This window comes from Haliaeetus leucocephalus, unplaced genomic scaffold (genome assembly GCF_000737465.1).
Source record: "Haliaeetus leucocephalus isolate CR32 unplaced genomic scaffold, Haliaeetus_leucocephalus-4.0 Scaffold339, whole genome shotgun sequence".
NCBI lineage: Eukaryota > Metazoa > Chordata > Aves > Accipitriformes > Accipitridae > Haliaeetus > Haliaeetus leucocephalus.
The window spans coordinates 23034200-23048682 of NW_010972775.1; the positions used below are offsets into that span (position 1 = coordinate 23034200).

General features: G+C 54.0%; 1 protein-coding gene across 7 annotated transcripts in view; it reads right to left on the minus strand.

Annotated features, from left to right (window-relative positions):
* TLE3 (transducin-like enhancer of split 3) overlaps positions 1-14054 on the minus strand; it is a 28058-nt gene extending 14004 nt beyond the window's left edge. For 4 of the 7 annotated variants that reach the window (XM_010572140.1, XM_010572138.1, XM_010572139.1 and 1 more), the window contains exons 1-3: positions 13909-14053; positions 5422-5484; positions 4904-4978 (exon numbers count right to left, since the gene is read on the minus strand). In XM_010572140.1, coding sequence (XP_010570442.1) covers positions 4904-4978; positions 5422-5484; positions 13909-13944 — 174 coding nt within the window. In that variant the 5' untranslated portion in view covers positions 13945-14053. Of the gene's footprint in view, positions 1-4873; positions 4979-5421; positions 5485-13908 lie in introns of all 7 variants that reach the window. The other 3 variants (XM_010572134.1, XM_010572133.1, XM_010572135.1) reach the window with 2 other exon arrangements.
* Between the last annotated feature and the right edge of the window lie 429 nt (positions 14055-14483).

A 14483-nucleotide genomic window follows, 5' to 3' on the forward strand; every position in this document is an offset into this window, starting at 1 on the left:
TGCTGGCAGCTCCCCCACGCAGCTCTGCTGCAAAGCTGTGCATACAGACCCACAGTCCCAGCGAGGCCGAGGGCACCCTGCAAACGCCCCCCCCCCAGCCCCTGCAGCAGAAGCCAGGATGCAGCTTTTTGGAACACCCCCCCACACACCAAGGCCATGTCTTCAGGGGAAACACAGCTTCCACCCACCTCCCGACTGAAGGACCTATTTTAGGGGGTAGCAGGAAGGGGTGACTTGCTGTCACATGCTGATGGGCACAGCGGGACGGAGCAGCCTCTCGCTGCCCGGGGCAGAGCTGGGTGCAGGGAAAGCGGGTGGGCGACCCACACCTGCCAGGCTCTGGTTTCTAAGCCTTGTGCGAGGGGAGAGGGAAATCCCCAACCCAGGGTGCAAGCTGGGGTCAGATCTGAAAGGCAGTAGCTGCAGTTTCAGGCAGAGGAGATGCATTATCTTAAAACGCAGCTTCTTCCGGGCAGCGCAGAGGTCTCAGCTGTGGCAGAAGCCAAATCGAGAAGGCAATTAGGCCTCTGCAGTGCTGTTATAGGAAAAGCATAAATCATTGTGTCCTCAAAAGAAGGAGCTTGTGGCTTCTGCTGGGCTGCTCCATCCACGGGGCAGAGAGGGGGAAGCATCCTCAGGACCGCCATTTGAGGAGGCATCCTCAAACCCACGAGTGCGAGGCAGCAGTGCAAGGAGAGCTTGCTGGCAGGACGAGGGGAGCACCAGGGCTCGCAGCGGGGGGTCCCCAGCCCCAGGGGCTCTGCCGGATGGTGCCAGCACCGTGCTGGTGTGTCCCTCGGCAGCATGGAGCACAGTCCCTGCCTCCTCGCCACACACACGTACAGAGATCGATTCCTCCGACACCAAAGCAAGAGGAACAGAGCCTCAGCTCTTGCTGAAATCAATGAGGCTCTTTACAGTCCCAGTCTCATGTGATTTCCACCCATTTAAGTGAGAGGCAGAGCTGGCCATTATATCAGAGCATCACCCTGGAGAACAGCCCCTGATGGTTTTCCAGCACAGTAGACTCCTCTCCTACAAGCTTTCCAGCAGGGCCCATGACCATGGGGCTGGGATGCACAAAGATCCGATGCTTTATCCTCAGCAATCTCTGACTTCCACAAATATCTGCACTGCATAAGGCTCCTCCCGGTAGCTTTCCACTCCGGGGTGACAATCCCCTGCAGCAGCACGAGCCCCAGAGAAGCGGGGGCACGGTCTCATGGGCAACCTGGGTCCACGCAGCAACACTCCAGCCCAGTGGCATCGATAGGGGTCACAGCCTTGGCACGGTCCCAGGAAAAAACATAGCTCTACCACGAGCAACTGTAGCAGCACCCAGTTGGGGCCGAGCAGGGAAGGCAGGAAGAATCACCACCCTGAGCCTCACCCTCCAGCGGAGCAGAAGACTGCTGGTTTCTTCCTTTTTTTTTTTTTTTTTTTTTTTTTTTTAAACACTGCCAGCAAATACATCCATCCAACGCCCCAGTGAGCTGCAGGGGACCGGCCCCGCAGGGTCTGAGCCCCCCTGCAGCAGCCCTGCTCCAGCACAGGGCAGGTGGAGACAAACGTCAAGACAAAACATCCCACTGTGGTCCGAGATAACATTTAAAGGTGGTTTTCTCCCCTTTGGCAGGCAGGAACCGGTGAGCAGAATCCATTTGGAAAGTCTCCTCGCCAGGCAGCTCTGGTTTGGAGCCTCATGCCTCTGTCCAGCTGGGCTGCCCATAGCTCCACAGGGCAACGAAGATCACACCTCGGGGCTGCAGACCTCTATCCTGGCACGGCTGGAAGGAGCCATGCCCCAGGCAGGTCACTCCTGTGGCAAGAAGACGACAAGCCAACAAGCCCAGCACCCGTCCCCGCTGCAGGTGAGGGTGCCCGCATGAGTGCTGGAGGATCCCCAGGCTCTGCTAGCAGCTCCCACGGCCGTCTCCGCCGTCCTTCCTGGCCGTATCGCTCCACCATGCTTGTGCGTGTCGGTCCAGGGAGCGGTCGATGCAGCGCTCGAGAATCACATCCTGGAGACTCCACGGAGAGCGATAAAACCCACCTGGGACTCCACAGCACAGAGGGATGCAGCAGAGCTCAGCAATGCTGCTCACTTGGCATCTTCTCCGCTGAAAAGCCCACCTTCCCTCCCCTGCCCCTTATTCCCTTCCCTGAAAAAAGTTGTTTTTCAAAAATACATCATGTGGAGGCTTGTTGCAAATAACCTGGGGGAGGGCAAGCCGCAGGAGCTCTTTTGCCACCTTCACCACCCAAAAAACACCCCTGCGCCTGCAGCAAGGACGAGACGGGGTGCTCACCTCTGAGCGGGATCAGGGTCCTGCCCGACAAAGCCACGCACACAGTGCGGTACGTGCGAGGACTTGGGGCAGCCTTCCAGGGCCAGGGACTCTCCCGACACCTCCCCAGCATGCCCAAGCTAAAGGGCAAGATCAGACCCGCTCAGGATTCTGCACTGGGGCTTCTCATCTGCTGGCAGGACTCCAAACCGGACTGACTTCCCTGCAGAGCCCAGGACACCAGCCTGCAGCACGGGGCTGCGGACAAAGGCACTGCAAACCCAGCCCCGGGTGACGGTGGGGACATCAGCGTCGCCCAGCCCGCAGGTCTGAGCCAGGCAAGAGGAGCTGGTTGGAGATGTGCAGACACAGAGATGTTTTCCTTCTGGGGTCCCTCAGCATGTGCCAGACAAATATGGTTAAGATATGAAGGAGGTTACAATTTATGAGAAAGGCTGGCAAGGAATATCTCATATGTAGAGTGTTTTTAATTGGATTATGTACATCATGCTTCATGCCTTTGTTAACCGATTTAATGGTTCACCACTTAAGTTCACCACTTGCGTTAAATTTAGTAAAGTAGTCTAATCATTTCCAGAGCTATAACCAAATCAAGGGCTCAATTTCACAGAAGCCTGAAGCAGAGGAACTGTGAGACAATGGCCTAGATGCATAAAATTAACAGTTCTTGACCTCAAAAGGGGCGAAAAAGAAGGTTTAATGATTTGGTGCGGTTTTTTTGTGTGTGTTGATTTTGTTTGTGGCACCTGCACCAAGATGCTGGTGCAGTTTATAAATAGCATCTCCCTCTCTCACTGCAAGGCATCGCAGGGGACAGCAGAGCCACCCGGGCCCCCCGCCCCGGCAGCGCATCCCCATGGGACCCAGAGGGTGGGGGTCCGCGCACGCCCCAGCACGCTGCCCTCTTCCACTCGAGAAGAGCAAACACACACAAGCGATCTGCCCCACACGAGCAAGCCTACAATAACAAACCGCTGCATGCAAAGGGGAGAAATCCTGTTTGCTGGGGAAAAAAAAAACCAACAAAAAAAACCCCAACAAAACAAAAAAAACCCAACAAAACCCTCTTGGTTTCGTGTCTCGGGGGGGGCACCGGGGCAGGTGCAGCAGCCACCAAGCAGCACGGACCCGTGACCCAAAACAGCTCCACATCTGCCCAGAGTGTGCACAGCACATCTCAGAGACAAGCTCTACCCTCCTCTTCAGCCGTCAAAGCGCAGGGCATCGCTCCCCACCCTCCCGCCAGCTGCCGCCCCAGGTCCCTCCCTCAGCGAGGCGCACTGGGAGGAGATGGTCCCCACTGCCCGCCCAGATGAGCCCCACGCTCCCCCGGCTGCCCATAACTCCTGCCTCCTGAAAGTTCGTCAGGCAAAGCGATTAAATGCCTGGCTGCCTAATGACGGGATGACACTCGCTCTGATCCGAGGAAGCAATTACCTTGAAAATGGGGGTCACGGGCCCCGCTCATTTACCTTAATTGAATTCCAATATCTGCCTCTAGCTGCCTGGGCTCCTGGCTGTGACTTAAAGCAGCTCATCAAAGCCGAGCATCTCCCTCACTTTCTGTCTCTGACACGGATCCACCAGCTCACCTCCCAGCCCGCTGGGAAGGTGCGAAGTGCAGGCAGCGGCAGGCAGGAGGCCAGGCAGCTGTGTGCCGCTGCTGCCTGCCACCCCGGCACGGACCCAACGAGACACGGTCCCGTGGCCAGACCCCTTCCAAGTGCCACTGCCGCACCAGCCCCACCACGAGGGATCCTGCTGCAGCCGAGGCTTTCCTCAGTCCCAAGGGCTGCAGGAGCCTGGAGCACATTTCTACACTTAGTGCTACCCATAAAACCAGAAAAAGGTATATAAAAGCAAGTTAAACACAGAGAATCGCAAAGATCCTTGTAGCTTAAGAAGTGCAAATAGTTACTCAAAAAATAAAATAAATTAAAAATCAGTATTTTTTGGAAAACAAACACCAAAACCCAGAAGAGCTCTGGAGCCACCTCCCCAGGACACTGGTTGGGGATGCCGACGTTCCAGGGTTAAGGAAGCTCCAACAGAGAGCAGGTTTGCTGCAGGACTGAGACCATTACATCAATTAAAGAGACAATAAAAAACTGTTAAGTCTTAAAAAACGCCCAAGATCTGAGAGAGAGAGCCTGGTAAGACGGGAGCGGGTAAGTCAATGCATGGAACAACAACTCCGTCAAGTTTACAGCACATTTCACATCAACAGCACACACAGAGACATGCCTGGGCTCAGGGGGCTCCAGGAGGGCTGCCGGGCACCCGGCCCCGCTCCGCTCCCCAAACACTCCCCAGTCTCATGGAAAACATCCAATTTGGCTGGCAGAGGCTCCTAGTGGTGCATTAGTGCCCAAGGAGGGGGACTGGGCTGCCCAAGCAGTGGCTGCCACCCCCCATCTCGCTCAATGCCAGATTGGGGGAGTTTTGGTGGTCTGGGGGGGCCGCAGGATGGCCGGGGGGCTGCGAGTCGCCCTTCTTTAACCCCGGCTGAGCGCAGGATTGCCTCTGGTTATGGTAAATGATAGGAATAAAAGGGGTATACACACGGTGAGAGGCAGATTGGGAAGTCCACGTACCCCGATGATAGCATTCAACTCCGTCATTGTCACTTGCTTGGCACGCTCAACAGCCTGTGCGACTTGCTGTTGGTGCTGCAGGGACAGAGGTGCATGGCCAGGTCAGAGCCGGGCACGGGGGGCACCGAGCCAAGGTGGGACCCCCAGCCCTGGAGCTGGTCACCCCTAGTTTTTTTTATCTATATTTTGCTCATGGGAGCAGCAGCCTGGGCACACCTCCCTGCTCTACGGACCACGGCGTGCCGGGGGAGCTGGAGCAGCCCCTCACAGCCTTTTTTGCTTCGCAGGCTCGGCACAGACTTCTACAGCTGAGCAAAGCCCCTCATGGGGTCTGGCTCTCCCCCACCCCAAGGGTTTTGCAATGCGCACACAGGATCTGAGCCTCATTTCTCAAGGGGCACCCCAGAGCAGCCCCACTCCCCCTAAATATGGGTTTGGTGGGACCAGGTCTGTGCCCCTCTCATGGGACCCCCCAGGAGAAGCAGCATCCCCCATCTGGGGCGTTAAAAAGTCCTTACCTCTTGTGACAGAAAAGGCATGATCTGGGCTAAAATCGTATTCAGTCTTTTAGCAATTTCTGTCTGAAAAAAAGGAAGAAGAAAAAGCAACAGTCAGCACCAAGCAACCGCCAGCAACCTCCTGTGGACTGCACAAAGCTTCCCAGCAGCAGTACCATGCATCCCCCTCCCCATCCCCTTCTGCGCATCCCCCCCCCCGTCCCCTCCCAGGCATCCCCCTTCCCCACCTGGCCACGCAAGAGGAAGCGGCAACTCCCAAAAGAGGCAATGAAAGTGCCTTCGTGCACGCTCTGTGCTCACCAGCACTCTGAGGACACTTTGGTCCCCTTCCCATCATGGGACCGAGTGTCATGAGCCAGCCCCAGCAGCTTTGCACCAGCCTGGACTTCCCTGGCTTCAGGAAAACATAGCCAGGCACTAGCACAGCTCTCCATCCTTAGAACAGCCGCTCCTCTCCAAAGAGGCCAGATCATGTAAAATCAATTTTGCACGTCCAGCACGCAAGGGACAGCCCCTCGCCATCGCTTTCCACTCCCTGTGCTTATCTGCGGGCGTCGAGTTTCTTCAGAAGAAACCTCGGCAAACACACACCACCCCATGTAGCAAGTGTTTAGTCAACAGCAAGGGCTGGTGGGTGCTTGCTCTGATCTCAGCACTGTTCGGGTTCCTTCCACCATCCTCGCATCGTGCTCAAGAAACTTAACCCGTAACCATTTACGCCCATCGGTTTGACCACATGATTTAGGAGCTTAACAACAAACCTATGCTGTCAAACTGTGGTTTCTGCAACATCTCCATTAACTGGGAGTAATGTTTTCCTTGAGTGATAACCCCAGCACATGTTTGGGAAGAGCCAGGAGGTGCCGTCCTGCCCCGCACTGCGCACCCCACAGATGCTCCCGCTCGGCACACGGAGCTGCCTGCATCACCGCTGCCCGGCTCCCAAGAGTTAACGCCGGCTGCTCGGCCGGCCGAGGCAGCTGTTAAAACAGATTTTGGTCCAACTCAAACACAGCCCAAGCAGCCGCGAGGACTCAGCGCCGCAACAATGGCCGGAGCCGAGCCCTGGCGCAGAATCAAACACCCAGAAATTCCTTCCGACAGCCCTGAGCAGCTCGTTATCAATAACATAAGTGATTAACTGGGTCTCGCTCCAGCCTCCCCATCAGCAAGGTGCCTCCTCCCCAAGACAGCCAGCATCCACCCCTGCCTCAGAGAGTCCCTGCGTGCTCCCCAAATCACTGCCTCCATCCCTGGCACCCCGAGGCTTCGCCCTCCCTGATCCCCACTGCTCGGCCTCGAGGCGTCCCCAGGATGCACCCTACAGCAGCTCTGATTTTTAATCCCAGCCCCAGCGGAGTGCCGACCCAGAGAGAAGCTCTCAGCTCCACCTGCTCTCACAGACTGCAAGAAAAAAAATCTAAATGTCATAGTTCGGAGGAAGAAAACCAACAGACACTCAACCCTGGCTTTGAGGAGTTGGGCAGTGGCTGGGGCATGCTGGTGTTACTACAAGACTAACCTAACAAGCACAACCAACATGCCCCAAGATGACCATAAGCAAGGAGATGCCAGGAAAACCCCAATCTCCCCCAGCCTCGACTCACTCCCACCGAGGGAACCGCCTTGTAGAGACCACAGGGCTACTGGAGCTCAGGGACTGCTGCAAGGGGTCCCTACAAACCACCCGCTCCTTGCTCCAGCAGCACCTTTGCACCGGCATCACCAGTTTCAGCTTCAAAGCGACGGGGATATTTCTGGCCATCGTCTTTTCTGAAAGCACCCCGGTGATCGTGTTACACCTGATGCTTTTATTAGCCTTTCCAGAGGTCAGCGGAACGTGCTGGCACGCCGTGTCAAGGCGGAGGCATCTGGAAGTGGCTATGATTTGGACTCAGGTACCTTGGCTGGTACAGCGATGCAAGTGCTGCAGCTGCCAGGATTATCATGGACCCGAAAGCAAGGATGTGGGGCTCATCAGGCGGCTGCCAAAGGCGTGATACTCCCTGCCCAGAGGAAAGGGCTCTGGCCAGTGCAAGTTTTTAAACACCCAACATGCGTGCATCACCCGCCGACCACTCTGCGCCCACAAAATCGGGCTGCAAGCTAAAACTGCAAAAATCAAGCCCAGCCACGGTGCAGTGTCCGAAGGAGCGCGGTGCAGGAGCACGGGCTGGCACCATGCGTGCCGCCAGCCGCCCCAGCAAAGCTGCCCTGGCAAAGCAGTGCCACTTCAAAGTGGCAGCAACGCCACCGATAACCACCCTGGTGCTCACATCAGGCATTGCTCAGCGATAGGTAAACCTCTTTAAAGGCCTTTTTGGCACTGACGCATCGATTAGATTATATATAAACTGCAGCTCCATTAAATATTTATTCCTTCAGATGAAACCTATTGGATTCTGGACGCAACAAGCACTCGGCACATTGCTCCTCCAGCACGGTTGCTTCTCCTGTAAGCTCTTTCTTGCCAGCCCCCAACAAATTCTAGAACAAATTCAATCCTTATTTGAGGTGAAAACAGCGGTGCCAGCACAAGCAGCCCCTCCCGCTTTGTGTCGCAAAGGTCGTTTAGGTGTAAAGGAAAAAATGCAGCATCCAAACAGGCCACCTCCACGGAGGAGGGAGGGAAGGTGCTGGGTTTTCCCCAGGCATCATCAAGCACTAACACAGTCCAGAAAAACAAGACGCACGATGACCCATCGCTTCCACGTTTAAATCCAATTCTGCCCAAACTTCCAACAAAGATTTGAAGAAAAACTTCACGGTCTGCAAAGAGAGAGGCTTCCCACGTGGGATTCAGCAAGCAAGAAGATATTAGATGTCCAAAATACTATGTTTACAACTGTGAGGCTTCCTGTTAACATGAGATTCAATAATCTTTAAATATTTGCTCACTTTAACTTTTCCCATTGCCCAGCATATTAAACTCTAGTTGTCCCCATTAAATTTTAATCGGGAGCAAAAGGGGATCCTCCAGCACGCCAGGAACAGGGGAGGGTTTCATGTCTGACACCTTCCCCGTAACAGGGCTCATTCATCACCTTGCCCCAGAGCGGCGGAGCCCCCCGAGCCCCCCCGCCCCCCCCAGCTGCTCCTGCCAAGAAAAACCTCCATTCCCCCGCTGCAGGTTGCCATGGCAATCCCAGTCTCTGCATCCCCTCCCAACGCCCTGCATCTTCGCCGGACCACAGTGTATGTACATCACCGAGATGGGGGCTGCAAATGAGCGGTGGATAAAAGACCAGGGGCTCCATAGGGCACCCGAGGAGAGGCACCCACCCGTGCAGCCCAGCATCGGCACCCATGGGATCGCCTCCCGAGACGCTCACCCCGAGCAGCAGGATGCTGACGGCGGCTCCATGCCGCTCGTTAAAAAGAGCAAGGAGTCAGGAGAACCTGAAATCCCAACTAATCCCCCACCGCCCCTGCCAGGAATCTGACCTGCTGCTAGACAAGAAACACTTCTGGGGTGGTGTTTCGCAAGCGGGGAGCGGGGAAATCAGAGAAAACATTTGCACTGGTTATAAATCAAGAGACAGACCGCTTGGCCACAGGCTGCGAGTTCTGTCACTTGCTCTTAAAATGGCCAGAGCCGCTACCAGCACCCAAAGTACTTAAGGGCACTGAGGGCCGCTGCTGGAGCTGAGTCAAGAGCCAGGCAGGGGCTCCGGCTACTGCAGCGCGCAGCGGCATGGTGTTAAATAGCTGCGGGGCTGTCTCTCCCCAGCAGCCCTGTCCCCCCATCCCCTCGTCTTTACACCTGGACATGGCAGAGGAAAGTTTAAAAATAACGCTGCCAGCCGTCAGTCGCGGGATTTGGAGAGCAGAGTTGGAAGGAGCAACCTTAAAAATCCCCCGACGCACATGAATGCAAGCAGAGCCCCCCAGCCTTGAACTGGGGTAAGGGGGTGCGGGAGGGAGCCTGCACCCCAGTGCAACACCCTGCAGACATTGCTCTGGGCAACAGAGATGCTCGCTGTGCCAAAATATATTAGCCTTGTCCTTAGCCGACCAGGTGAACGGCAGCTGCAGGGCTGCCCTGGGCTGATCCCAGCACCCTCGGGCAGGACCCCGAAGCACAGGACCGGACCCAAACGCCTCCTGGGTTCCCAGCGCTCAGCAGTACTTTTGGGGCCAGCGCTCAGCCACGCTTTGGAGATGGAGGTGCTTGCAGAAACCCACCCCGCAGCTGCCACTCTGCAGGGAGCACCTCCAGCCTTCCCAAACGCCCTGCACAAAGCATACATGCCCCGACCCAGGGAGACCCTCCACAAACCTATGTGGTTTTGAAGTGAATCACACCAGTACACCAGACCAGGCCATCTCACGTGCAGTCTCAGAACAGACTGGGCCACACCAGACCACACTCCAACCTGCCCTTGCTTATTGAACTAAACGGTGGGATGCAGGCTGGAGACAAGGGGCTGAATGCGCGGCATTGCTCAGCTGACCCTTCCTCCCCTTGAAAAACATAGCAAAACTTTATAAAGACTTTCCACCGCAAGCTTAAACCCTTGGAGCAATGAGGTTGGTAGGGCTGCCGAAGGCAACGGTCTACGGGATGCAGGAATGCGCCACCAGCATCATCCCATGGTTCACTAACAACTCCCAGGGATAAGCACCCACTCGCAAGCCCCCAGCTTCCTCCTTGGCTCCAAAACCACAAGTCCCTCCACACACACACATTCCAAATGATGTTTCCCGAGACGGGTCCAGACCACCACAACCCTCCTTCAGCCGCCCCAGGTCTCCCCCCACGCTGCGCACGCTCCCCCCCAAACCTCAGCCCTGGAAGAAGGTGGCAGAGGCGGTTGGAGAAAGGCAAGGAGTAAATCACACCACCGGTGAAGCACCAGAAGCATTTGTTGAAACCAGGATATTGTCTCTTTAAGCACATGAAAATAAGGCCCTTGAGCAGTGTGGTTCTCACTCCGGCGCACAATTATGGGTACTTTCAGCTGTCTACCACTATTTCAAGTGCTCTCTCCAACCAGGCTGTCAATGGCATGTTGAAAGCTATTTGTGGCTGCTATCGTTATTAGCAAAGTGGAGAGCTTCACTGATGAGAATTAAATTCAGGGAGGGGGTGTGGAGGGGCGGGCCACAACCCCTCATTACAGAATTACCACCGGCACCAGGGCTTCGGGGGGGCAGAGCAGATTCTGGACCCCCAAAACCCACCCGGGACCCCCAAAACCCAGCCGGGGCTCCCACAAAGCCAAGGAGAGGAGGGAGAGGTTAAGCTGGCTGACAGCTATTCCCTTCTACCTTAGGAGACCTGACAGTATCACACTAACAAATTACTTGGCTTCTGAAGTATTTAGCAAATTATTACCTGGCACTCCTTGCTAACAAGCATGACAGAAAGTATATTGTGTTCTTGGAATATTCTAGAAAAAAAAAAAAAAAGCATGCCTCTCTTCCCCTGAAGTGTCAGGAGGGTTTAGGTTTGTTCCAAGCATTAAGTGTTTAAGCACGAAAACAAGAAGTGCTTATGTGGAGAGTTCTCAGCCATAAAGAAAAAAAAAATCAGCACAAAGGTTCTCCCCTCCGAGGTGTCTCGTTTCCCCACGCAAAATTAGTTTTTCTTTTGGAATCGTGATTCCCTCTGACTCCACTCGGTGATTATCTACAGAGATCTGAACAAAAACAATGCAAAAACAACAGAGGAACGAAAGTTTCTTTTGTAAAAATCAATTAACCTTAAAGAAAGAGTTTCGCTCAGGTTTAAAAAGAAAACTCCCGACCGGCCTCAGGTTTAAGAAAGCTGAGCCCGGATAAGAGAGCGCTTCATTCAGCAGGAAGACTGATGTAAGGAGCAATTCACTGCGTTATATGCAACAAAGTGGGTAGTCACTTCCTAAATATTTCCTTGCATATGGAGTTGTTTATGAAACTACATTTTTTTCTTAACAAGAAACAAAACGAGAAGAAAGGAAAAAAAACCACACGCGGCCACATATGCACACACTTAATATTCAGCGTAGAAGAGATAATCTGTTATATAAGCCCACAGACAGACAATCCCCTTTTGCTTAAAGATGAAGTATCCATCAATGTTTGTCTCAAGCAGATGTAATCACAAGCAGTCAAGTCTGGAGGGCAGGACACTGCATGAATAATTCAAGCACTTCAGTCTACTTGATTGTGTGCAGATAAACACAAGTCAACCGCTAAACAGGTCAGCTGATAAACTTGTTTGTTCAGGACTAGCCACCCTCAACCAGATGCAGGCAGGACCACGCTGCAATTAGCGGCGGGATGCCTTTCGGGGGGATGCTGCAGCCCAGAAGAGGGGCAAACCCTCCCCGGGCACCCGCTCGGGCCGAGCTCTCCCGGCCCTCCGCTCCCTCTCGCCCCATTTTCGCCTGGAAGCGCGCTCGGAGCAGCTCGGGCGGCTTTGTTTTCCTCCAGCACCATGCACATTGCTGTCAATTAAATAACAAGACAGCTTCACCTCCCCAAACTTCCCCCATCAGCCCAGCACTAGGCACGCAGCATATGTCACCAGGAACAACTAAAGCAGGCGGGGGATGCTCGGCGCAGGCTGGAATCATCCGGCAAAGATTTATCTGCTGAGTTGCAAGGCAGCGAAGCTCCCAGCAAGGCACACCGACCACGCAGGGCCTCCCCGGGCTGCGAACGCCGCGGCGTGGGAATTGCCACCCTGCAAAATCCGGGTCAGGGAGGGCAGCGGCGGCTCTGCCTGCACCAGCCCCACGGAAAACCGCCCCTGGGCATCTTGAGGCTCCTCAGTTACCCTCCGAAACCATCCCAGATGCTCTGCCTCGCCAAACACCACGGGGAAGACACGCTACGTGGTCACACCGCAAGACGGAGCGGATGGCGGAGCGCTCCATCCACACGCCGACGAAGGCAGAGCCCGTGAGGGGCTCTCACCCCCAAGCCCTGACGCTCATCCCATAGTGCAAAACCTCTCAGATCAATTTCTGGTTGCAACTGTGCACCGGTGGAAAACACACTGCACGTCTCGGGAAACAGCAACTGCTTCCAAAGCTTCGATCAAGAGAAAAAGCTCGATATCTTGCTGCATTATTTCAGCATCTCCCAGTGTTTGCACAGAGTGAAGCCGTTCAACACCGAGCAACCAGGTGGTAAGAGGCGTTCCCCCTCCCGAAAGCAGCCTGCACTTGCGTTACTCCAGTCCTTTAAGCGTTTCGGAAGAGGCCGCGGGGTCCGTGTCCCTCTGGACGCACGCAAAACAGGCACGGGGTCCTCGCAGGAGGCCACCACAGGCCTAAGCAAAAATTCTGCATTCAGGGGCATTTCTGACTGCACCAAGGCAAACGGTGCCCGAGGTTTCGCCAAGCCGTACACCAGCCCACGTGCCCCCGCTTACCCCGGGCATGGGGGACCCGGGGCTCCTGGGCAGCCCCCCCGGGGCTCCCTGCAAGCAGCGCTGCCTCACGAGGACGCTTTTGTCCAGGCAGAAGCAATGAAGAGAAAGAAGTTGGGATTATCTGTATGGAAGAAGATATTTTTAAAAAAATGAAGACTAAGCAGTAATTATTTTCGTTACCCTATGACTACGTACCAGAAAGCTACAGGGAAGTGTGTGCGAAGAAGAAGAGAGGCAGATTCACAGACACGCTGCTTTGAATTTCATCATTCAGCTAACAACATTTTCTTACTAAGGAGGGCGATGCTGCTATTAAGCAAAACCACTTTGGAGTTGAATGGGGCTGATTTGCGAATGGCAAAGTTGATGTCAACTTATATCTGCCTTAAGTTCTTAATTAGAACTACTTCTAAAACCAGTAAGCAGCAGCAGCACAAATAATCAGGTCTAATCTCAATAATAACTTTATTCCTTTAAGTTTTACCATCATGTGCCCAGCCTTTAGGCTCTTTAACTATAATCTTATCAAGGTGGCACACCACATTCTGCTATGGCCTTCTATATTTTTCCTCCAGGCAAGTTACATATTAGAGGAGACTGAAAAAAAAAAAAAAAAAAGGACCAAACATTGCTTCATTTTCCAGATGCAAAGACAAATCCGTGACATTGAGCAACACACCATAAGATATCAGTATCCCTGAAGATAATTCCCTTCTAAGTCTCACGCTACAGCACGGAGAGTATGACCTTAGAAACGGTCGTGTTGTACCAACAACAAAACCAGAGGAAAACACAGGAGATAACAGCATTTTCCGAGTGCCGGGAATGCGCTATTCCAGGTACCAACCTCCCAGCACGGAAGGCAAAGCTATTTTCACCTCTTCTCATAAACACTCTTTCCAAAGCCTGAGTTTCTCCTGAATATAGGCAAAAAACCACACCAGCCTGCCATCAACGTGCAGCTCCCGATATAACTGCTGGGCCACGAGATCTCACCTGGAGTCACATCCCTGACTTCAGCACTTATTCCCCATTTAGTGCAATCAGGGCCTATTTTATCTCAGGTTGAGAAAAGGGCAACAGGAGATCAATCAATCACAATTTCCCCCCTTTAAATTACTCACCTGTTTGTGCATTTCAATATTCAAACCATACGACATTTCATAGTACTGGGGAATAAAGAGAGCCAAGAAGAATTTGAATTAATTTAACATAAGATATTTGCATAAGGTCATTACCAGAAAGCATCCCGGTCAAAACTGCGCTTAAAGCACTCGTAGCCAAGGAAATTATACCTTATAATAAGCAGATGTTTATAGGGTTTAACTGGCATGCATTTAACAAGAGGACACTCCTTTTTACTCCTGTTTTCTCCTCCTAAGCTACTTAGAAAAACAAAGAGGCGCAGAGCTGTGTGACAGGCGTCTGCACAGCCCTGGCAGAACAGGTACAGCCCGTAGTCTGGCCAAAAACCGAGTTTCTCACCGGGGGGGTGGATTTATTCCCCCCCCAGGGTCCAGCACTGCTGCTGGGAGCGCAGGGAGCCCCCTGGCCCCTTCCTACCCCCCAGGAAGGGCCGGTGCTGGGTCCTGCCGAACCCATTACAGACACAACCGATCCCACCCCGGGGCCCTGCGGTGCAAATTTCGCAAAAAAAAGAGGCAACAAAAGAGCCCGCTTTGCCCGGGAAGTGGGGGGG